Genomic DNA, 25,701 nt, shown 5'->3' with positions numbered 1-25,701 from the left:
GCCACGGGGGGATTACAGGGTCACAGAGGGATGAATGAGACTCTGTGGCCCACTGACCAGCACCCCCCCGCCCCCTGTCAAGCCCCGCCCCCCCACCCCCACATTATAGTCAGAGAAAATGAGCCTGGCAGAGAGGCAGAGTGCGCTCGGTCCTGTGTGGGTTCACTCTCAGCGTCTCCTGCTCTTATTAAGCTCCACCCCTCATCAGCTGGAAAGTAAAGTCTGATTTTGTGTCTTGGTGACAGCGTTACGGTCCGGCCGCGGTCCCGCTCAGCGGCGCGGCGTCCCGCTCGGAGGCGGTGGGCGGGGCCGGGCCAGCCGGGCGACACACTGGCAGCTTTGTCCCGCCGCCACATTCCCCAGTCTGAGAGCTCCCACTCTGCACAGCGCCGCTCCCACGCTCTGCAGGGAAACTGCAGGCCGGGACCGCCGCCACTGCCGCCGCTGCCGCCGCCGCGCTCCCAGAACGCCACAGACCCCCTGCCCCCCTCCAGGACCTCTCCAGGACTGTCCAGCACTGAGCCACAGCTTTTCCAGGACCTTCCATCCTGGTTTACTCAGGTTTCTGTTTTTAGGCTGAACAGGATTTGATGCAGTGAACGCGTGAAACAAGTTGAAACACACACACACACACACACACACACACACACACACACACACATGCTGTGCTGTTGTGCTCCTGTGATTTCACACATTTCATTAAACTTCCTGATATTCCAGGATTCCCCCTGACGCTCCCACGCTCACAACTCCATGACATTCCTGCAGTTCCACGAGTGGTGGGAAGCAAACTGGATGATTTTAATCTGCTGTTTTACATTTTAGGCGTTTGCCCACACTCACAGCCAGGGCACACAAACACACACACACACACACACACACACACACACACACACACACACACACACACACACACACACACACCTCATGACAAAAGCTCATCCAGCCTGAATTTCTCTGCGGCCGATCTTTTGTACTCTCTTTAATCCTGCTAATGGCTGCTGAGCTCGGCCTCCCACTGTGCTGACCGTGTGTGTGTGTGTGAGTGTGTGTGTGTGTGTGTGTGTGTGTGTGTGTTGGTTCACACCCAGCAGAGGAAGTCCACAGCCTGTGCAGCTCACTGTTACATAATGCGTCCTCTGTAATCCCTGCTCTCTGCTGGTTTCAGGGTGTGGAGCGGCTCATGACAAAGTGAGCTGACACCGCGCAGGTGACGGGGCTGATGGGTAATAAGCGCTCCGCCGCCGCCGCCGCATCACACGAGGACGTCAGAACGCTTCAGACTCATCTGGAATCTGATTTTTCATCCACTGATTCTTCTTTTGGCCTTTGCTGCAAAACATCAACAGCCTCTGGCGCTGACTTTTAATCCCTCAGAATAAAATCTGAGGCTCATTTTGTGAATGAAATGAGGACGAGAGTGAAAACAACAGAACGCAGCTCTTTAACGTCTTTTCAGGCAAACTTCTCAGACACAGCAGGCAGATCAGCTGTTTCTCACTCGTTATGTATCAGTGTCATCAGATTAAAGACAGCAGCAGCGTGTGTGTTTGTGTGTTTGTTTGTTTGTTTGTTTGTTTGTTTGTTTGTTTGTTTGTGTAAATCCACTCCCACGTCCTAACATGTGAGCAGCACAGCAGCTGGAGCTCTGCCGGCTGGCCACATCAACGTCAGCTGGACGCTCATCATCCTGTAGTCAGCAGTGTGTTTCAGTCACACACACACACACACACACACACACACACACATAAACACGGTGTATAATCTTACCCGGCACGGTGGCGCCCTCTGTCTGAAACTCAGGGAACTGTCCCTCTGAGGGGACGCTGACGGTCCTGCGGAGGCTGCGACCCTTCGCCGAGTCAGACGGGCTCTCCTGGGCGTCGCCTGCAGCCTGGAGTGTGTGTGTGTGTGTGTGTGTGTGTGTGTGTGTGTGTGTGGTGGGGGGGGGGGGGGGACACAGTAACACTCATCAGTAAGACAATAACACTCACAGCTGCAGTGGTTCAAGGTGGATCTAAATGACTCCCCCTGTGTCTTAACCCTCTAATTAACCCTTTAGGAAACAGACAGAAGAGACTCTCTAACCTAAAAATATAAATATAAATAAATATATTTATTTTAATATAACAGCAGGTTCATGGAAGGAAAAGGTTTCATATATAAACAGTGAATTTATTCATTCAGTGTGAAGACGCTCAGTTATTCTGAAGAGATCAGTTGATAAATGGGTTTTACTTGACGAATCTCTCCTTGAAAAAGTGATTTTATGAGCAAGCCTCTCTCTCCGTCTTCAGTTTTTCACTCTTTGTGCGCAATATTATCATTATTGTTGTTGTTTACATAATCTATATCCACATACACAGAACATATGCTGTGTTTTCATGTCATTTTCCACATTCTGTTATGAATTACATACATCATATTTTATCATTTCTCGCTTCCCTTATGTTGCACATATGGATATACAGTGTATATATTTCTTGTGATCCATTTTTTAAATCTATTTCCGTCTCCATGTCCAGGGTTCACGAGATATCTGATAAAGGCAAACATCAAGGCATACAAAACATATATGAATAATATAATATTATTTATATATACAGTACAGGCCAAAAGTTTGGACACACCTTCTCATTCAATGCGTTTTCTTTATTTTCATGACTATTTACATTGTAGATTCTCACTGAAGGCATCAAAACTATGAATGAACACATGTGGAGTTATGTACTTCACAAAAAAAGGTGAAATAACTGAAAACATGTTTTATATTCTAGTTTCTTCAAAATAGCCACCCTTTGCTCTGATTACTGCTTTGCACACTCTTGGCATTCTCTCCATGAGCTTCAAGAAGAAGGTGTGTCCAAACTTTTGGCCTGTATTGTATATATGGGTATAATCTATGTATTTTGCTTAGTTATGTGGTCTGGTCAGTTTGCTCTGGTTGTGTATCAGCTATCAGGTGAAAAAAAACTGATCACAAAAAGAAAAATTCTGTATTATTATTATTATTTAAATTAATTTCTTTGTCTGTTGCTGTTGTGCTCCACACTCATGGGGCGTGTGTGTGTGTGTGTGTATGTGTGTGTGTGTGTGTGTCCTCACCTCGTCGTCTCTGTTGAGCAGGATGAGCTGGCTGTCGGTCAGGATGCAGAACCTCCTGTCCCACATGCTGCTGTCGGTCTGCGGGCTCTGACCGCACGAGAAGCGGTGGGACGGCGGGCCCTTCACGTCTGAGCACGAAAAACAAGACGGGTCAGAAACACAGCTACTGCTGGGATCAATCAATCAATCAATCAATCAGTCAATCAATCAATCAAGCAATCAATCAATCAGTCAATCAATCAGTCAATCAATCAATCAGTCAATCAGTCAATCAATCAACCAGTGTGTGGCAAAAGAAAGTTTAGCGACCAGTAATATTTCCTGTAAAGTTTCAGATCAGTAGATCAGAGGAGGGGAGCAGGCCAGGGGTTTTCACAGTGAGGTGCGAGGTCCCCAGGGGTCCCTGAGGGGCCCCCAGGGGTCCTCAGCAAAATGAGGAATAGTTTAACTGGAAGCAGCGTTGACCCAAAAAGGAAGCGATGGGCCGATATTGATCTCTCAGGGCTGATAGCAATTATTAGTAATCCAGGACACCGATAACTCATATTAAGGGCTGATATTCATCAGCAGTAAAACTTAGCCTACACAAACCTGGCTATAAATTAACAAATGTTTAATTTTAATTACTGTATTAGAGAAAGGCAAAACAAGAACATTTGCAGAAAAAAAATCACTTAACAAATAATAAAAATAAATAAATAAAATAATAATAATAATTCTAATAATGATGACATTGAATTGAAATTCTTCTGGTAAATTTCTGGTCGTTTTCCTGCATCCACACATTTTTCCACCTCCTTCAGCTCAAACTCACAGCAGATCAGGTGTGTGGCGCTACAGGTGTTGTGTTCAGGTGTGTTTGAGGAGCTGAGGTGTTCAGGTGTGTTTGAGGAGCTGAGGTGTGTCTGAGGTGTTCAGGTGTGTTTGAGGAGCTGAGGTGTGTCTGAGGTGTTCAGGTGTGTTTGAGGAGCTGAGGTGTTCAGGTGTGTTTGAGGAGTTGTTTCAGCAGCGACACACTCCAGCTCCTGATGAAGTGTGTGATAAATGAGGCCTGCCGCCTGGGCCTGATGTTCCTGTGATTAAACAGCAGCTCCAGTGTTAATGTGATATTGATTTTTTAAAGATAATCTCTGCTGACGGAGCGGGACGGGGGATTGGTTTCTTCCCATCCCGTCTGTTTTATCACATTATCTCCTGTCTGTGTCAGTGTGTGTGTGTGTGTGTGTGTGTGTGTCTGTGTGAGTGTGTGTGTGTGTGTGTGTGTGTGTGTGTGTGTGTGTGTGTCAGTTTTCCAAAACGTGGAGGGAAACTCTACAAATCACCACAAACACAAAGTCCCACAGTGCACTGCTTCAAGAAACAGCCAATCACAGAGCTTTCAGACTGAACTTCACCTCATCTACTACACATCATATCATACTGAATATATATATATATATATAGAGAGAGAGAGAGAGAGAGAGAGAGAGAGAGAGAGAGAGAGCTCTTGATACTGATACCGTATCAATATATCGCCTGTGGTCTGGTTATTATTCCAGAGGATTCTGAGGTTCTGTGGTCAGATACCTCCAGAAGCCACGGCTCTGCTGCAGGGGCGGCTCTACCAGGGTGGCCTGGGCTGCAGCTGCCACCCTGAACACAGACCCTGCCACCCTGAACACAGGCCCTGCCACCCTGAACACAGGCCCTGCCACCCTGAACACAGGCCCTGCCACCCCGGCTGCCACCCCGGCTTGGACAATCTGATAGAAAAGAAAATGGAAATGTAAACTGACAGGACGGACACACTGCTGTCCGTCCTGTCAGTCTGACTTTCACACTCAGAACAAATCAGAGGAACCAGACCTGAGTCCAGCAGGAGGCGCTGTGTTCAAACACTGTGTGGTGTTTGACCAGCAGCAAAAGACAAGGGTTCTACCTATCTATCTATCTATCCACCAGTGAACCGTCTTCCTGTGTATCACATCTTCTCAGTGAGGAGGTCAGAGGTCAGAGGTCAGAGGTCAGAGCAGCCTGACGTTCCCCTGAGACTGAAGGGTCCTGATGACAGAAACACAGAAGAAGAAGAAGAAATCTGATCTGGAAAAGGACAACAGGCCTTTATCTCCCAGCCCGGCTGCACTTCCTGCTTCCTGCTCGTCCCCGCAGCACTGAGGCCGTTCTCCTCCGCTCTCCGTCCTCCTCTCCTGCAGGAGGAGCCACCTGAGCTCCAGGAGGAGGAGTCTCCTGAGCTCCTGCAGGAGGAGTCTCCTGAGCTCCTGCAGGAGGAGTCTGTCGAGCTCCAGCAGGAGGAGTCTGTCGAGCTCCAGCAGGAGGAGTCTGCCGAGCTCCAGCAGGAGGAGTCAGCCGAGCTCCAGCAGGAGGAGTCAGCCGAGCTCCAGCAGGAGGAGTCAGCCGAGCTCCAGCAGGAGGAGTCTGCCGAGCTCCTGCAGGAGGAGTCTCCTGAGCTCCTGCAGGAGGAGTCTGTCGAGCTCCAGCAGGAGGAGGAGTCTCCTGAGCTCCTGCAGGAGGAGTCTGCCGAGCTCCTGCGGGAGGAGTCTGCCGAGCTCCTGCAGGAGGAGTCTCCTGAGCTCCTGCAGGAGGAGTCAGCTGAGCTCCAGCAGGAGGAGTCTCCTGAGCTCCAGCAGGAGGAGTCTGCCGAGCTCCTGCAGGGGGATTCTCCTGAGCTCCAGCAGGAGGAGTCTCCTGAGCTCCTGCAGGAGGAGTCTGTCGAGCTCCAGCAGGAGGAGGAGTCTCCTGAGCTCCAGCAGGAGGAGTCTCCTGAGCTCCTCCTGCCTGGTTATCATGAGGACTGAAAGGGCGAGTGACATGTGAAGTCAGTGAGGGATAAGAGAGAGAGCTCCGTGTGACGAGTCACAGGACGAGGGACCTGAACCCTCCATGTTCTGTTGGTGGCGTCTGTATAAAAACAGCAGGGACGGACCGATACTGATGTTTCAGAGCTCATTATTGTTGATTATTGATTATCTACTGTTTATTAGACACAGATCAGCGATATGTGTCAGCCCTGATGACTGAGCGGGACGATCCCTGCCCTCCTGAACCTCTGAACCCTCCTCACCTGAGCTCTGCTCCTCCACAGGGAGCAGCCGTCCTGAGCAGTCAGGAGGCTCACAGGCTCAAATATGTGAGCTGGGCTGAAGGTAAACATGGAGTCCTGTTTACAAAGAGCTGGAAAACCCAGATATGAGCTGAATAAAACATGTGAGCTCCGCAGAGAGGAGCCGGGACTCGTCCTGTTTACTGCCCAGCACAAAGAAAAAAACCCAAAGCTGCATCAGGATGAGTCCTGAACCCTCTGAGTGTCAGAGCAGCTCTGTGTGGACCAGCCTGCAGCTCCCCGTCCCGGCCTGCAGAGGGCGCTGCGCTCCTGCGAAAAGCCCACACAGTGTCCCAGATCATCAGCAGCATCAAGCAGGCTGATTTACTGCCTGCTGTTTATGAGCTGAGCAGAGGCTGATATTTTAATTAAACTGAAGAACCGGATTGACTCCACATGACTGACGGGTTCCCAGGAGGACAACCACAGCACAAAATTAATTTAAGTGGCAATATGAATGAAATCTGTCTGTTTTAAAAAAAAAAAAGTCCCATTTTAAATAAAGGATTTTTACCTCTGAATAATCCTCTCAGATTAAGGACAGTTACTTTTACAGATGGAAACTTGTTTGCGCTCATCCTGGAAGAGCACCTGGTTGTTTTTTCACATTTCCTTCCACTGCTGCCATTTCCTCTTTCTTTGCTAATTTAAACGAGTTACCCGACCTCATCTGGATTCTAAAAAAGGGACAGTACACACAAAACCTGCTCAGTTAATTACTGTTCAGTTTGTTCACAAGATATTGATTTGTTATTATCATTTAATTATCAGCGCTGTGGTAATCAGGGCCGTCTCATGACCGTGATGAGAGTCACAAGTGATGGCGGTCACTCTTACGCACGACACAGCTCCAACAAATTAAACTCTAGTGAAACTATTGCAAACTTTACGGAGGAACTCAGGACCCCCTTAAAAACCACGGGAACCTCTAAAGGAGCCCTGGACCTCTGGGAACACCTTCAGGGACCTCTGGAAAATCCCTCGAGGACCTGTGGAGGCTCTAAAAAACACCAACAAATCAAGGAGCCCTGAAACACCCAAAATTCTGGGAATCCTTTTTTATTATAAGGAAACTACGTTATATTTATTTAAACAATATATTTAAAAGGTGAGATCAGATTTCCTCCTTCAGCTTGGGGCTGCGTTCAGACGCCTTTCACAACAATTTAAACTGTTCCTGAGGAGCCTGAGACGCTGAAGCTGGTTTTAAAACCTCTTCAGTTTTTTGTGTGTGTGTGTGTGTGTGTGTGTGTGTGTGTGTGTGTAAAAGCCTCCAGAATGAATGTGAACTTGTCAAATTGCTCCTGAATGAACCATGAGCCGGTCAGACAGGAGGCGGCAGACGGACTCGTGCTGGTGGGAGGAGGAGGAGGAGGAGGATGCTGAGGATGATGAAGGCTGAAGGATGCGGGCAGACAGCCGCGGCTCTCCAGATTAAAAATGTAGGTGCTGTCTGCAGGAATCAGCAGAGCTGTCTGCAGAGCTGTGGCCTCGCCGCCGACTCAGCATGGGTCAGAGGTCAACACCAACCCCCAAACCCCCGAACGCCGCCGCCGCCGCCGCGTCGGGCTGAGTTAGAGGGAAGTGACACGGCGGCACTTCCTGTCACACTGATGTCATCATTTTCACCAAAACCAGACCTGATCCAGTCGGACTGATTTCATATCGACACCCTCTGAACCTGAGCTGACTCTCTGAAGACTCTGATCAGATTCATTCACTCATTCATTCATTCATTCATCCTCTATTTCAACTGCCAAGAAGGACAAACGTACTTCATACAGATGTTAAAAACAACACTAACCACAGTATGGAGTGATGTAATGTAATATACTGATGAATATCTTTCAGAATTATTATTACTGTATAATCCACTTCCTGTCTTCAGGTGCTGGTCAAGCGCAGGAAATCCAGATAAGGTCATTTTTACAACTGAAGTTGCAAATATGTTAAAATACTAGATTTTTGACTTGTCTTTAGTGCATGATGTAGATTAGATGGAGAGTTTTAGTGCCTGCTTTCACAAAAATAAAACTTTCTGGGGGAAAACTCTGAGCACTGGTGTGGAAACTGGTGTGATATCAGAGCAAAATATAAACTGTGAGTGGTTTCAATTAAAAAATGGTTTGGGTTTTATAAATCAACCAGTTAAATTGATGTTGTTTCTGTGCAGTGTGCGTCAGAACAGCTGCTCCTGTCTGGATATCTGATATGAAGCTGGGTGTGTAAACACATCCGGCACATCCTTTAATTTGCACTTTGAGGTAAATAAAGTTTTATTAGTTCTGAGCTTCTCCCTGCCGCTGCTGTGCCTGTTGCTGAGGTGGAGCTTCATGAAGAAAATATAATAAAATGTGCCGCCAAATGTTTCAGAGATGTAATTATCCATTATGTAAAAAATACAAGACGCTGTAATAACATCTGACGGATATTACAATTAAAAAGATTTACACCCCATAACTTCCATGTAATGCAGTAAACTAATAAATCAGTCCTCAGATGGTATATTAGTATTTTTATTGTCTAGTTATTAATATTTGTTCCTGTTATCACCGTGTTATGTTCTCAGTGCTCCTATTAGTTTGTACAGGCAGGTACAGGCAGGCTGAAGCTCCGCCCACTCCAGACCTCCCAGCATGCCGAGGGGCGGCCAAGGAGATCTTAATCTGCAGTGAGATCAACCTCCAGTGCAAATACACACTCTCTCTCTCTCACACACACACACACACACACTTGTCATACAACAACACAAATGTAAGATTTTTAAAAAGTTGTTAAGAGACCAAAACCAAAACACAGGAGCAAAGCTGCCTGTTCCTGAGTGAGAACAGCTTTGAGTACAGATGTCATGAAATGAGAATACTGAAGGCTTCTCAAGACTTTATGAGTGGTTACACACACTCAGACACACACACACACACACTCACACACACACAGAGCGCTGCAGTGTGCTGAACAATAGCAGCGTCTGTTTCCACTCGGCTTCTGCTGCAGACAGGAAGTGAAGGCAAAGCAAACAGACGCTGCCTTCACAGAGCGTGATCAGCTCGGGATTATTCAGTTTGCCTGGCCTGGTAAACACCACACACACACACACACACACACACACACACACACACACACTGGCTGTTACTGATAATGACTGGTGTTTAATTCCAGTGTCAGCTCTGTCTTTAGTGCTGCTGACCGACACACTGAGTTTGTGTTCCGACACCAAAACTACAGAAACGGCTGTAACTTCATTTGCTTCACTTTGAAAAACATGGAGAGTTCAAGTATTTGAATTAGTACTTGGAGCAGTACTTAAAAGAGATGAAGCAGTAGTTGCAGTAGATGAAGCAGTAGTTGCGGTAGATGAAGCAGTAGTTGAAGTAGTTTGCCTGGTAAAATAAAGGTTTAAAAAATAAAAAATAAAAATACTTGAAGGGTTAACTGAAGTAACTGAAGCAGTACTTGATGTAGTTGAAACAATAGTTGAAGTACTTGAATCAGTACTTGAATCAGTACTTGAAGTAGTTAAAGTAGTAGTTGAAGTCGCTGAAGCAGTAGTTGAAGCAGTAGTTTAAGCAGTGCATGCAAACTGTACTGCTGAAGTAGTCAGCAGTAGTTGAAGCAGTATTTGAAGTACTTCAGGCAGTAGCTGAAGTAGATAAAGTAGTACTTAGAGTAGCTGAAACAGTAGTTGAAGTATTTTAAGTGGTAGATAAAGTACTTGAAGCAGTAGTTGTAGCCTAGTAGTTAAATCCTTGGCTTTAACTCATTTGTTTTCCCACAGGAAGTCAACGAATCAAAGAAACTGTAAAACTGCTGCTGCAGGTACTTTTCAGCTCCCTCAAGTACTTCAGTTTCTACTTCAAATAGTACAAGGTGTTTCTAGGCAGTTGCTAACGTGTACTACATCAGTGTACTGCTGACGGGTAGTGGTGGTGACTGCAGGCTCGGTGCAGGTCAGGGCAATTCAAGAAGTGGGAGAAGAGTTTTTATACATTTTGGCCTGAGGGTGGCGCCAAAGGAAAGGTCATGAGCTCGCCAAAGATGACAGGGTTCATCCTATGAGGAGCATGAATGTTCTCTTTGAATTTCATGGAAATCCGATGAACAGAGTTCAAGCTATGTGATGACCAGACGGACACACGGCCATCCTCAGGAAAAACAAAGGAGCTCATTTGTGATTCAGTTCCTTTTCTTTAGTTTTTCTTTTTCCTCTTCAGGCCACATGGTGAAACAAAACCTGTGGCCTGAAATCTGAGGGACAGATGTGAAGCGTTCCAGCCAGACGTCCTGCATCAGCTGGATGTGAGGCAGCAGAGTGCACTCGTTCCTCATGTGGGACGGGAGCAGAGCAGCGAGCCGCCGGCAGCAGGATGGACGGAGCGCTGGACGACGTTCCAGCAGAGAGAGAGAAGAGGAGCCGAGAGAGAGCAGAGACAGTTTGTGGACGAGGAGCTGCAGCCTATTTCTGGCTGCATACTAAATCATCTGCGTCAGAAACCCCCAGAGGAGGGAGCGCAGTCACACCTGCTACTGTTCCCCCGTGCAGCGGGACGTCCTGCGGGAGCCCGGCCTCGGCCCGCTCTGCAGGAGGAAGAGGAAGACGGCTCTAATTGGACGTTTCTCCTCGGTCTCCTCAGTCTTTGTGAGGCGCAGACGGACAAACTCGGCTAATTAGCGGAGCTGATCTGCTGCCGAGGCGACACGTGGACGCCGCCGCCCCGCAGAGGAGCTGGGAGCCCAACAAAGACGGGAAACGCAGACGGGATGGCCCGCTCTGACAGACGACTGAATGGGAGTTGATGTGCCGGCGGCGTCTGCCTTTACATAACATGACATCTGCCTCCGCTCTGCCACCTCACCTGCTGACAGACACACTCCTCCTCAACATACAGCTCCAACACCAGGCTAAGATTTTATGTGTAATTATTACTAATTAGTATTAATTACCAGTAGGAATGTGCACCACCCCCATTTTCCATGGTAGACTAATCAGTGGGAGGCATGAACCATTAATTATTCACTTTGTGCCGGTGTTCAAAAAGGCTTTAATTGATTGTGGGCAACACATCAAATGAAATGTGGAAGACCAAAAAAAAAAAAAAAAAAAACAGCAGTGTGATGAAAAAACACTCGCCTAAGGGTCAGTCCCTCTCATTAATGACTTTCTGTTAAGAGGCTACTTAAATTAACAGAAGAATTCAATATAATAAAGGAAAAAAAGACAATATTTTCCATGTGTGCAGCCTGCAGTACAATGCATGTTCTAATATTTGTCATTAACTGTCAAAATGACAAATGAGAATGAGCTCCAAAATTCATTCAGCCACTTTTTCACTGTTGATAATCTGCAGTTATCACAATGATCTGATGACAGAAAGAGAAAAAACAGCTTTAACAAAAGTCCACACACAGAAAAGTTTGTATTTGTGGACGTTTTGCAGAAACGGACCAAGAAAACTCTAAAACTTCTAAAATATTCAGATATGAACACATTTCTAATTTTCTAATATTCTACAATCAACAGTAAAATCAGTGAGAGCAGATGAGCAAAAGTATCCAGGCTGAACTTTGACCCTGTCAGCAGGCTAACAACTAGCAACAAGCTAACCACAAGCATTGATCTCAAGCATTATTATGAATCCCACCAGAGTTCTGGGCAAGACCAGGGTTATGTTACAGGCAGGGTTAGGGGTTAGGGGTTAGGGTTGGGTTAGGGTTGGGGTTCGCCTGTTTAAGCAAATGGGCAACAGGCTAAAACATATTATGACCGATCACAGTGCTTGTGGAGGTTCGTTGCCCATAAGTCTGGTGGGATTCATAATAATGTGATGTTGTTGCCATGTCCCGCTCTGCCCTGTGCTGTCACGCGACATTACTTCCACTAAATTCAAATTCGTTTTTTTCCCCCCCCCCAAATTAAATTCAATGAGCAAATTGCGATAAATCACTGGCCGATGACATCACTGACAATTAAGTGAATAATCAACTCATCACCTCACACCTAATTACTGCCTAATGACCGGCTTAAGGGCACCAGGATCTGTTTCCATATACTCTGCTTCCCATTTGGCTCCGCCCCCTGCTCTGGCCCTGCCCCCCGCTGAGCGAGCGGCTGCTCCTGTAGAGATAGTTTAGAGGTGAAGACCACCCACTCTGCAGCCACGGGAGCCGGCCTGGTTCTGTGCAGACTGAACTCTCAGAGGGAAGGACTGTTTTTATTTTTATTTTTATTATATTTTTATGTTCTTGTCAGATTCGTCTGTGTGTTCTGCTGCGTGAGGAGCATCAAAGCTGCACAGGACGTGGTCACTGCTGCGTCCCCCTGCACACCCAGGGATTAAGCTTCTATATCTGTCAGGATGATCCCGGCCTGCTGAAGGTCACAGTGTCCACACACACAGACACACACACACACACACACACACACGCTGTTTTTCTGTCTGCCAGACTCCAAAATCCACCAATCAGGCAGCTGGACCGACAGAGGAAACAAACCTAAAGACTGACTCAGTTATAGTGGTATGCTGTTCACATTTTTTTTTTTTTTTTTTTTGTCTTGAGCTCTGGACACAAAGGGAAGGACGGCCACTGCTGATTGGCCGATGTCAGCAAAGCCGATATCAGCCGATACCGATATGCCACTGATAAACCGGTGCATTCCTACTACAGCATGCAAACAAACACACTGTGCATGATAGGGATGGAGAAAAAAAAAAACAATACAGCGTGGTATCAATACAGAGACGCCACATATCAATATTACATCAGGAAGTCATGATGCAACACTTTTTGGCAGGTTTTTATGCCACAGTGGGTCAGTCTGTCTCATTTTGCTGCAATAAAAACACACACACACACACACACACACACACACACACACACACACACAGAGGATCAGCTGTTTTAAACATGTTTTCATGTGTGTGACATCAGCGTGTGGATGAGAAGATGAACCTGCTGCTGCCGTGTTCAGACATCAACTTTTCACCATCATTCATCATCACGCTGGAAAAGAAAATGCAGAATGATCCATGTCTCGGCCTCCCACAGAGAGCGAGCGCAGCACCGATCGATTCCACAGCCGATACGTAATCAATCAAAGTGCGTCTGGTCAGCCTATCAGACGGCAGCAGGTCGACTTTAATGAAAAAGAAATCAGAGCAGAGATCAGACCGAGTGCTCAGCACCGTCTGCCAGAGAGAGAGAGAGAGAGAGAGAGTGTGTGTGTGTGTGCGCAAGGGTGTATAAATAGCAGTGGAGCAGCCCCCCTGACACACACACACACACACACAGACAGACATACAGCACTCAGAGCTGAATGTGGACAATGTATAGACGGTGACTAAGCTCTGCTCAGACAGCTGAGTCTCATATTCTGTCACATCTGATTCCAGTTGGACTGTGTGTGTGTGTGTGTGTGTGTGTGTGTCCAGACAGAGAATCAAAAGTGAAAAACATGCATGGCATCTGACAAGCAAAGGAGTAAAAGTCCTCAGGTCCTTCACAATAAAAGCATCAGCACGGTAACGTAATAAACATCCTCAAATGAGACGGTCTGTCCTGCAGTCCTTCATGTTCCTGCAGTCCTTCATGTTCCTGCAGTCCTTCATGTTCCTTCACGTTCCTGCAGTCCTTCATGTTCCTGCAGTCCTTCATGTTCCTTCATGTTCCTGCAGTCCTTCATGTTCCTTCATGTTCCTGCAGTCCTTCATATTCCTTCATGTTCCTGCAGTCCTTCATGTTCCTTCATGTTCCTGCAGTCCTTCATGTTCCTGCAGTCCTTCATGTTCCTTCATGTTCCTGCAGTCCTTCATGTTCCTGCAGTCCTTCATGTTCCTTCATGTTCCTGCAGTCCTTCATGTTCCTTCATGTTCCTGCAGTCCTTCATGTCCCTGCAGTCCTTCATGTTCCTTCATGTTCCTGCAGTCCTTCATGTTCCTTCATGTTCCTGCAGTCCTTCATGTTCCTTCATGTTCCTGCAGTCCTTCACGTTCCTTCATGTTCCTGCAGTCCTTCATGTTCCTTCATGTTCCTGCAGTCCTTCATGTTCCTGCATGTTCCTGCAGTCCTTCATGTTCCTTCATGTTCCTGCAGTCCTTCATGTTCCTGCAGTCCTTCATGTTCCTTCATGTTCCTGCAGTCCTTCATGTTCCTGCAGTCCTTCATGTTCCTTCATGTTCCTGCAGTCCTTCATGTTCCTTCATGCAGTCCTTCATGTTCCTTCATGTTCCTGCAGTCCTTCATGTTCCTGCAGTCCTTCATGTTCCTTCATGTTCCTGCAGTCCTTCATGTTCCTTCATGTTCCTGCAGTCCTTCATGTTCCTTCATGTTCCTGCAGTCCTTCATGTTCCTGCAGTCCTTCATGTTCCTGCAGTCCTTCATGTTCCTTCATGTTCCTGCAGTCCTTCATGTTCCTTCATGTTCCTGCAGTCCTTCATATTCCTTCATGTTCCTGCAGTCCTTCATGTTCCTTCATGTTCCTGCAGTCCTTCATGTCCCTGCAGTCCTTCATGTTCCTTCATGTTCCTGCAGTCCTTCATGTTCCTTCATGTTCCTGCAGTCCTTCATGTTCCTGCAGTCCTTCACGTTCCTTCATGTTCCTGCAGTCCTTCATGTTCCTTCATGTTCCTGCAGTCCTTCATGTTCCTGCATGTTCCTGCAGTCCTTCATGTTCCTTCATGTTCCTGCAGTCCTTCATGTTCCTTCATGTTCCTGCAGTCCTTCATGTTCCTGCAATCCTTCATGTTCCTTCATGTTCCTGCAGTCCTTCATGTTCCTTCATGTTCCTGCAGTCCTTCACGTTCCTGCAGTCCTTCATGTTCCTGCAGTCCTTCATGTTCCTTCATGTTCCTGCAGTCCTTCATGTTCCTTCATGTTCCTGCAGTCCTTCATGTTCCTGCAGTCCTTCATGTTCCTTCATGTTCCTGCAGTCCTTCATGTTCCTTCACGTTCCTGCAGTCCTTCATGTTCCTGCAGTCCTTCATGTTCCTTCATGTTCCTGCAGTCCTTCATGTTCCTTCATGTTCCTGCAGTCCTTCACGTTCCTGCAGTCCTTCACGTTCCTGCAGTCCTTCACGTTCCTTCAGTAAAAACGCACAGCAGACTTCCCAGAAAAGCGTCTTGTGTCTTGTGTCTGCAGCTGTCAGATCAGTGCCGAGCAGGGAAACTACGAAATTTCCCCTGAAATGCTCAAAGTTTCACTGGAAGGTAAAACCTGAGAGCAGAGACAGACGTGGTGTTTCTCTGTAGCTTGAAATGAACAACACACACACACACACACCCACACACACACACACACACACACACACAAACCCAGCTGTAACTTCCTGCGGCATTCAGGGGACGTCAGCAAAACGAGCACTCAAACTTTCCATAACTAAAAAAGCTGAATTTCCATGACCCATAAAGTGCGTGACATATATATTTTTTTCTCTCTCCTTGACCAGAAAGTTAAAAGCACCTTCCGAGTGATTTTGAATGTTTGGTACGTTCAATATGATCGGGCCACGTTCTCCTCATCAACAAACCTTTTATCAAATCCTGCAGGAACTGAAGGTCTGCTGGCTTTGGGACATTCTGCAGAGAAAACTCAACATGTAGTCCAGTAATTTTAGGCCAAAATTGGGGTCAACCTAGGACAAACTGCAAGAGAAGCAAACTCAACTGATTCTGTATTCTCAGTTTGTCCTGAGTGAGGGGAAAAAAGTCCCAAGAAATCCCATTGGTGGAAAGTTTTGAGAATCACCTATTTATGACCACATATTACCAAAAAACACTGTTTTTAACACACAGGAAAGGGGTTCAACATTTGACTTTCAGATATCACTATAAAAATTCACAAGTTGATTACACACACAAAGACAAGAAAAAAAGTCAATTACAAGTTCTTTGAATTATTCTGTTAACCCTAACCCTAAAAAGTTACTATATATATATACTATATATATAGTAACTTACTATATATATAGTAACCTTGAATTAAAAGGTTACTATATATACAGTAACCTTTTAATTGACTGTTATATAGTAACCTTTTAATTCACTGTTTAAATGTCTGTTCTGACATTTATTCCTTATATTCCTTATTAGTGCATATCAAATCAGATAATGTGTGATATGCATGTGTAAACAGAATAATTCAAAGAACTGGTAATTGACTTTTTTTCTTGTCTTTGTGTGTGTAATCATCTTGTGAATTTTTATAGTGATATCTGAAAGTAAAATGTTGAACCCCTTTCCCCTGTGTGTTAAAAACAGTGTTTTTTGGTAATATGTGGTCATAAATAGGTGATTTTCAAAACTTTCCACCAATGGGATTTCCTGGGACTTTTTTTCCCCTCACTCAGGACAAACTGAGGATACAGAATCAGTTGAGTTTGCTTCTCTTGCAATTTGTCCTCGGTTTTTTCATAAAATGACTGGACTAATGCAGAAGAAAACTTAAAGAGACACACGACCTAAACACAGTGGAAAATAAATGTCTGAATAACGAACTGACTGATTCCTTTAAACTGAGGCTGACAAAATAATCCATAATGTCACATGACTGACCCCAAGAGTTTATCACATCCTCTTACTTCCCCTGTCCGTCAAAACTCCACGACTTTACGGAAATTCCAGGACCAACAACAACCTGAACCACACAAAAACAAACAAACAGCATGGCACACAGTGTCTGTGTGTGTGTGTGTGTGTGTGTGTGTGTGTGTGTGTGTGTGTGTGTGTGCGTGGTGGGCGGAGTCTGGGGGTGTGAAGGGAAACCTGAGCTCGGCCAAAGCCTGCTGGGAATGTCTGAGAGCAGGGTGAGGCCTGACCACCTGTCCACACACACACACACACACACACACACACACACACACACACACACACACACACACACTGTACATGGCCCTCTCTTGCTCATGTGTGTGTGTGTCTCGTTTCTCTTTTGGTTTCTGACAGGAATCTGATGAATCCAAACGCATCCGAGAGTTCAGACGGGACTCGAACACAACACGCTGAGGTCACACGGTACACTCCAGAACAGGAACACACCGTTATCTTATTTACTCACACACACACACACACACACACGCACACACACGCACACACACACACTTCCCTGATGTGACCCAGAAGTTCCCCTGACTTCTGAGAACTTGAGGTTTATTTTCTCAGGAGAAAGTGAAGCTGATCCTGGATCAGCCGGCAGACTCTCGGAGGAACCAAAACCTCCTGACAACGCTTCGTCTTCACAAAAAAAAAAAAAAAAAAAAAAAGAGGAAAAATGATGTCTTATATGTTCTCCACTTTCTCTTTCTGCTTCTTCATTTTTCTAATAATTTTCTTGTTTCTCATTTTTTTTTTTTTTTTTACTTTTTCCTCTAATTTCTTGCTAATTTTGATGTCATTTCTGGCTCCTGTGCTTCTTAAACACCCCACTGAGACCGACTGATTCATCTCCTCCTCCTCCTCCTCCTCCTCCTCCTCCTCCTCACACAGTGACGTCAGGCTCAGTCTGGTATTAAAGTCTAATTCCTAACAAATGAGCTGACGTTCCTCAGAAAACAGAAAACAGACACGAGAGCCTTCCTGGGAACTTTCTGCTCTTCTCTTACATCATTTCTGAAAAACACGTCTGTGAAACTGCAGCATGACCATCAGACCACTGCCTCATGACTGAAAACACACACACACACACACACACACACACACACACACACACACACACACACACACACACACACACACACACCATACAACTGCAGGATATCCAGGTAATTTTCAGCTTGCAGACTGTCAGACCTTCTCCACGCTCCTGAAGTGGATTTCACGACAGCTCAAAGCCCAGAGCAGAAGCCCAGGAAGCAGCAGACACTGATCTGAGGTCAGATATCCCATCTGATCACTGCATGTCACACATCTCAAAGCCTTAAATTCAGATTTTTTAAAAAATGTGTTCCTCCACACATGAGGCTCTTGCTCTGCTCTGAGGTCAGACCTGAACGCTCACACACACACACACACACACCCCTCACCTGCAGCAGCTCATCGTTCAGGGAATACAAAAAAAAAAAAAAGAATAAAGTCACAGTCTGCCGGGAAGCGATCACAGCCAAAGTGACGTCTTCCTCAGTCTGACCAGCAGCCAAAAAAAATTAAATAAAATAACATAAGGTATTAACTTTATAAAGACATGAGCAGAAAATGAAGACAGTCTGAGCGTCTCAGTGAGGCAGACGATGACATTTTTATCTGATAAATTAAATCGAACACTCAAGACCCGCCACGTGATTTTTAGTTTTCTATTAATTCTGGCCCGGTTTCATATTTCCCACAGCGCAGATACTACAAACCCCAGCATGCACTGCAGCGTCCTGCTCTATCAGCACCACTGAACACCTGCGTGGCCCCGCCCACCCCTCCTCCTCCTCCCCCTCCTCCTCCTCCTCGAGCTGGTCAGCTGCGAGGCGGGCGGCAGCGTGGACAGGTGGGGGGCGGAGCCTGTCTGACAGACTGAGCCGCCTGTCTGTCTCAGGTGTGCAAAACAACCTGAGGACACATTAGATTCTGTTTTTTTTGTGCATTTGTTTTTGTAACCACCTGCCTCTGTTTTGATGTTTGAAATACTTTGACCGGATTCTGACCAAACACCTCATGAAAATCTGAGTTTCATTTCTGGTTTTATTTGTGCGTTTATGAGTAAAACCCAGTCCAACTCTTGTTTTGACTGATTTTGTGTCGTGCTGAAGGATTGGGCGTCGGCCTGCAGGTGTACCAGGTTATGTCAGGAAGAAAAGGAGCGATGCTGTGGCTCTTCTCATGTCACTCTGCTTTCAGATCTCCTTGTCTTGTTTTGCACAAGTGTTTCATATAAAGTTCATACTTGTTCCATGAACCATTATTTTGACACAGGACATATTTTGATCAGGACAACAGCCACTTCAGGTCCAAAGTGCTGAGTAAACATAAAGCAGCGTTGTTTGGCCCCTGAACTGGCTGTGAGTCTGACCGCCCTCAAACAGAGAAATGAGAGGCGGCTTCATGCTGCTGATGTGCTTTTAAAAAACTTGCTGCTATTTATCATCTGTTTATACTGTAAATTTGCACATTGCCCACATCTATGCACATTGTATACATCTAGGCACACATTTTTTTGCACATTGGGTACTTAGATCTCTGGTGTCATCTTTTATTCTTTATTTTTTATTTATTTAATCGTGTACTCTGTGGATACTGTTGAAAACTGTGAATTTCCTTCGGGATGAATAAAGTATCTATCTATCTATCTATCTATCTATCTATCTTTTAATGAAACGACGTGTCATTTCTCTGGTTTTGACATTTTCAACACTTCACGTCTAAAGGAGCCTCTGGAAAACTCATTTATTTTTCTAGTTCCTGCCTCAAAACAACTCTGTTACTCGCCTTGTGAGTCTTGTGTTTTTTATTTCTCCATCTTTAATTTGACTGTATTTTGTGATAGTCAGTGAGGCTCTGTGGACTGTGTGTGTGTGTGTGTGTGTGTGTGTGAAATGAGCTTTATAATCAGAGCGTCCATGTGGAGGAGACCACAGTGCAGAGTAAAGGTCAGCAGTCACAAAGAGGAAGTGGGTCGCACTCAAATTCAATTTTCTCAGAGAAGTGCAGACGCTGATGGAGGAGCCTGAGCTGAAAAAAACAAACAAAAAAAAAAAACTAATCCACTCCTTTAAGAAAATTTAATTTAAGTGCGAGCGGTTGCTTCAATTCTTATTTTAATCTTCATCCCAAACTCTAATCCTGATCTGGAACTCACACCTGGGAAAAGGAGAAGAGTGAAAAAACGTGTTGAGCTCCGAGGCTGGAACACACACACACACACACACACACACACACACTCACACTCACACTCACACTCACACTCACACTCACACTCACACTCACACTCACACTCACACACACACACACACACACACACACTCACAGCAGGCCAACAGAGGCTGCTTTGTGTTGGTCGACCTGCACCGAGCAGCAGGTCCCGTCTCCACGGCGACCGGTAAATACAACAGCCTCCCTCCAATCACAGCGCGGTGACATCATCGGCTTTATCAAGATGTGAGAACAGAGAGGGGCGCGGCACCGAGACTGACCCACTGAAGCACACACACACACACACACACACACACACACACACACACACACACACACACACACACACACACACAGCTTCAAACACACTTTATTTTAGGCCTTGTGTCATATTTGTGCCCGTGATGAAATCGGGGGCGGGGCTACGTGGCCTCTGACTCTTCTTTTTTGTTTTCAAAGTGATGATCGGTGACGTGTGTTTACTCGCTGCTGATTGGCTGACAGGATTTAAAAAAAAAAAAAAAAAACTCTCAGGTAGAGACTGAACCGGCTGAGGGTTTGAAATGCGATGAAAGTCGCTCTGACCAATCAGATCGGACTTTGTTCCCCCGTCACTTTCCATGTGACGCTGACCAGATGTGCACAGAACTACAAACATGGCTGACAGGCGGCGGCGGCGGCGGGACAGATGACGAAGCCTCAAAGAAAGAGACAAACCTCTGCAAACACCCGGCGCCCTGCACTGTTACCATGACAACCAACACTGTCATGGCAGCAAACGATGCCACACATTTCGGCTCTGGCCACTTCAGTAAATAATAAATCAGATTCTGTCTGCTGGCTGAGGGAAAGCAGAGCGGCTCGGCGTCTGGCGGTCAAACTGAGAATTCACTGTCAGGTCACTTCCTGTTGAGCTGACAGACACGTCGCCGCTCTGCTCTCCGTTCAGAGGGTTAAAAGCCTGTGAAAGGCATCTGAACGCAGCTCACAGGCATCGAAACAAGAAATCTGAGGTGAATCAAAACACCACAAATCAAATCATCATCATCAGGAGGTCAGGAGCCGAGGGGCAAATTCACTTTTTGGTCCAGATGTGTTTCTCTACTCAGCACAAACAGAAACACTAAACTGTTGCTGTGTTCTGTAGAGGGGTTTAGGTGAGCTCTCAGGACATCGGACGTCAGACTGTCTGTCAAATTTTGTCACATTTATGTTGTCAAGTCAGAAAAAACAGATGCTCTCTTCAGACTTTTGCTCTTAATGAGAGCGTTCAGTTACATCGTGAGCGTCAGATTATCGCAGGGCGCAAATTTGCATGACAGATAATCCAAGGTCCCATGAAGGCAGCACAGCCTCTCTGCACACACACACACACACACACACACACACACACACACACACAACCAGTGTACCAGTGAATGAAACTGAAATATCTTTAAAAGAAGACTAAAAACCTTCCTCTTCACTCGAGCCTTTAACTAGCTCATATTTCACTCCACACTGTCGTCTTTTATTTCATTTGCATCTTTTGTTTGATTTCAAAGTTCTCGTCTTTAGCCTTTTCCTTTTTTAATTCCACCCCGTGCTGTTTTATTCTTTTTAATGTTTTATTTAATGTGTTTTCAAATGTTCTTCTTTTTATTGTGAAGCACTTGGAGATGCAATTCTTGTATGAAAGGTGCTATACAAATAAAGTTTTATTATTATTGTTATAGAGGACTCCCCTGACTGACGCCTCCTGCAGGACTCCATGTGAAAAAGCTGCTGGTGTTTGTGTTCACACCTCTTGTTTTATACGACCCTCCGCCGGGTCAGGTGGAGCATCTGGCAGGTGCTGATTTGCCACCTCAGTCAGGACTGAAGCACCACTTCACAATAAGACTACTCTTATAGAGGGTTCATGACTGGTTTATTACTGGGTTATTAATTAGGTTGTAAACACTGTGACACTCTCAATAATAAACAATTATAAACAAGTTATAACAGATTTCATACATGGATGAAGGCTCACTATTTGGCAAGATCAAGTTAGAGCTGCACTGCATCTGTTCTGTTAAATCTCACATCTTTCTGGTTGCTTAGCTGATTTTACTTGATCTAATTTGAAATGATTAAATGATTTGATACCTGTTTATTGCCTGATGGTCATAGGAGTGACACAATATACAAAAATAAATCTCTGGACAGGGGAATCCAGCAGAGTCAGGACCCGTTGTGGACAGGTGGTGGAACAGGCCTGACCGGCGTGTCAGTAAAGTGAGTCAGCTGCAGTTGACCTCTGACCTCTGACCTCTGACCGGGCAGGTCCTGCTGAAGGCCCAGGTCGTACTGGACTGTCCTGATCACACTCTGCACAGCGACTTCAAGTATGAAGGTATTTACGGTGAGAAACAACTGAGTGACAGCTTGGTCACATGTGGAGAAAAATGCTTTAGGAGAAAGGACTGTGAATTTGTAATGTACACACTGCAAGGTGTGACAATGCTTTTTTTTTTTTTTTAAATTGCAAAAGGCCTATAAATTAAAATAAAAAGGTTAATAATACTGATGTTAATAGGCCAGCAAAAAGCATGTGACACTCGTAGCGTCAGATTCAAGCAGCTGCATGCACTGACTTGTGTTTGTGCTGGAAAAATATCAACAAAAATATATACATTTGTGAGGAAATGTTGTACAGGTGTGCAGCTCTCACTGCATTAACTCACATAGCACCACACTGATGTGTGGATGCGCAGATTTTGTCCACTGGACATTTTTGGATGCGGGTGTGTGAGTGTGTGTTTTGCAGCACATTTACTGCAGCAACTGTGGCAGAAATGTGAGTTTGTTCATTTGAGATTTGTAGAACAGGATACGTGCAGCTGCACTGAAGAATCTGAGAGGGTGTGACTGTTGTGTTTGTGGAGGAGAAAAAAAAATCTACAACTCCTGAAGCATTTTTTCACTGTGACTTCAAATGTACTAATACACACATGTGACTGAAGTGTTCGACTCCCAGCTGTTCTGCACCGTAAATACCTTCTGCTTGAGGCTCCTGCTGCACCTCCAGGCTCTCTCACACACACACACACACACACACACACACACACACACACACACAGGGTAACAACACACAGCGTCTCTTTTGTTTGCAGAGCGGTGAGCAGCCTGGATTTGCACATGTGATCTGTGAACTTCATCATGCATTCAACATTCATCTGAACTGAGCTCACACTCGTCCTTCTAATCTGTCCACAACTGTTGCATTTCCTGCACACATGCTTTGTTGCATTATGGATTTTTTTTTTAAATAATGAATGTGTTTTTCTTTATGTATATTTATAGATATATATAGCTGGCTGCAACCAAAGTTCCCCTGGTGGGATGGTAAATTTTAACTTGTCACGTCTCTGTGTCTTCAAACAGTTTTAGAGTTGGATTTTTCACCGGGTACAGACAGACAGGAGACGCCGCCTAAAACCGTCCTCACAGAGCGACGTGAAGATATTTTCCCAGGACAGCAATGTGGCGGGTGTCGCATAAAATGACAATCAACAGCAAAACCGCATTTTGTAGAATCAAGCTGCATGAAAACTAGGTGCTGATACTGTACTCAGATACACAAACAAAATCAATATCGCCACGTTATGAAACTGAGATCAAATCCATCCTGATTCCAGCGCGGCAGGCTGTTTTCCTTTAAGTTGGTGAGGAGAAAAATGTGCTAACTGTGCGATGCTGACAAGCTAATAAGATGAGACAGGAACGCTCCATGTCCAGCATTAAAGACCATCGTAAAGTCTTCCTCTCTTTCATTCACTCAGTCGGGTTTTGAGTTGCCAGTTATTGATTTAAAATACACGATAAAGAGCCAGCCATCAGTCAGCATGTTTTGTCTGTTTTAGACACTTTTTATGACCCGCTGTCCTTCATTAATCAGCTGTTTTATGTTACTGGGACTCAGTTCAGTTAAATATGAAGCAGACCTTTGTGGTGCCTGTAACTCCTGAAGTACTCGTACTGGTCCTCAGTACCAGCGAGTACACACAGGTCAGAGCTCGTACTTTGAGAAAACCTACAAAGTGCAGCTCATCCCTCTGCTGTGGATCAGCTGTGAGAGACGTCATGTAAAATCCCTCTCTGCTGGTTCAAACTGATTTAGAAACCACACTAGCAGGGAAAACACCGTTTAGCACGAGGAATTCAACTTGTGACAGGAACAAAAGGCGTCTCCACATTAAAATCTCATTAGAGTCCCTGAAGACAGCAATCAGCCAGACGAGCGGGGTGAGCTGCTGCGTGTTGTCCGAGGCCGAGCTGCTGTCTGACGCAGGAAATGACTGCAATTAACAGCAACACTGCCTGCATGGCCGGGACGGAGGCTGTTAAAATAAAACAAAATGAAATGAAAGAAACAGCTGCTCTGCCTCACTCCCACAATGCACCGCTAAGAGGGGACGTGTGAAGGGGGAGGAGTCAGACCAGTCAGCGCCGTGCACGTGAGCAGAGCCGTGCACGTGAGGGTCAGCTGGACACAAAGTGGAAAACCTCATCTACGACTGCAGATTAAGGGAAGATTACACCCAAAACCATGAGATTTAGGGATGAAGGAAAAAAAAAATCGATTCACGTAAGTATCACATTTTTTGGTATCATATGAAACTAGACGACCTCATGAATCTGTTGGAGCATGTGAGGTTGTCAACAAGCACCTTAAATGTCACTCCAAAGTTCAGGTAAATTTTGTTGAGGGAAAAACTGTCATGTGTGTCTCCAGCAGGTCCCTTGACCTCTGACCTCCAGCTGTGTGAATGAAAATGGGTTCTCTCCCCTTTGCAGACACGCCCACCTTCTGCTAATCCCATGCAGTTTGGGCCCCAAAGCCTGCAGTCCACATGTGGATGCTGCTGCCTGCGTGTTTCTCGATTTACCTTCTTAGAAAAGCCAAACTTATTCCTCACTTGTGCGTTAAGAACATTGGTGGCATGGTGGTGGTGGTGGTGCTAAATTTCATCACTGTTGGTCAACATCTTTGGGGACAGAAATTATAATTGTATTATTATTTTATTATTTTATTTTAATATTTTAATATATTTTATTTATTCTGTTTTATTATTTTATTATTATTATTATTATTGCTACTATTATTATTTTACTTTATTTGATTTTATTTTAATTGATCTTATCTTATTTTATCGTGTTATCCTACTGTGTTTTTTACCTTTTTATTCTGCTTCTATTGTGTTATCTTGTGGTGTTTTATCTTGCTGTGCAGCACTTTGGAAAACCTTGTGTTTGTTAAAATTGTGCTTTATAAATAAAGTGGATTGGATTGGATTGGGACATGAAGATGAAAGATGAAGACGGCGGGGCAAGCGGGGGAGTCCGGGTCATGTGACCTGATACGACCCTTCACAGAGAGAGAGGCGGTGCTACACAGATCCACTTCACTGTTTGTTTGTTTTTTTAATGCGATGACATTTTGACTTGTTTGGAGTCAGAATCAAGAACACGACACAGCCGCTACACCGGGGACACTGATCCGACCACCTGGAACCGGCTTCTGTTTCCTCGGCTCGGCGTGGAGGAGCTCCTGCTGCCTGATCCCGACACCATCGAGCAGCTTCGCATGTCTGCAGCCGCCGGAGTCGAGTGACTGACGCTGAAAATGTTTAAACTTTTAGCGAGCGTGC

At 45.4% G+C, this 25,701-nt stretch overlaps 1 protein-coding gene across 3 annotated transcripts in view; it reads right to left on the bottom strand.

Annotated features, from left to right (window-relative positions):
* rasal2 (RAS protein activator like 2) overlaps nt 1-25,701 on the bottom strand; it is a 120,175-nt gene that overhangs the window by 68,639 nt on the left and 25,835 nt on the right. For all 3 annotated transcript variants that reach the window (XM_030073835.1, XM_030073834.1, XM_030073833.1), the window contains exons 2-3: nt 3,106-3,233; nt 1,771-1,894 (exon numbers count right to left, since the gene is read on the bottom strand). In XM_030073835.1, the coding sequence (XP_029929695.1) occupies nt 1,771-1,894; nt 3,106-3,233 (252 nt within the window). The remainder of the gene's footprint in view (nt 1-1,770; nt 1,895-3,105; nt 3,234-25,701) is intronic.

This window comes from Myripristis murdjan, chromosome 17, assembly GCF_902150065.1.
Source record: "Myripristis murdjan chromosome 17, fMyrMur1.1, whole genome shotgun sequence".
Lineage (NCBI taxonomy): Eukaryota > Metazoa > Chordata > Actinopteri > Holocentriformes > Holocentridae > Myripristis > Myripristis murdjan.
This window is presented reverse-complemented; position numbering and strand designations above follow the sequence as displayed.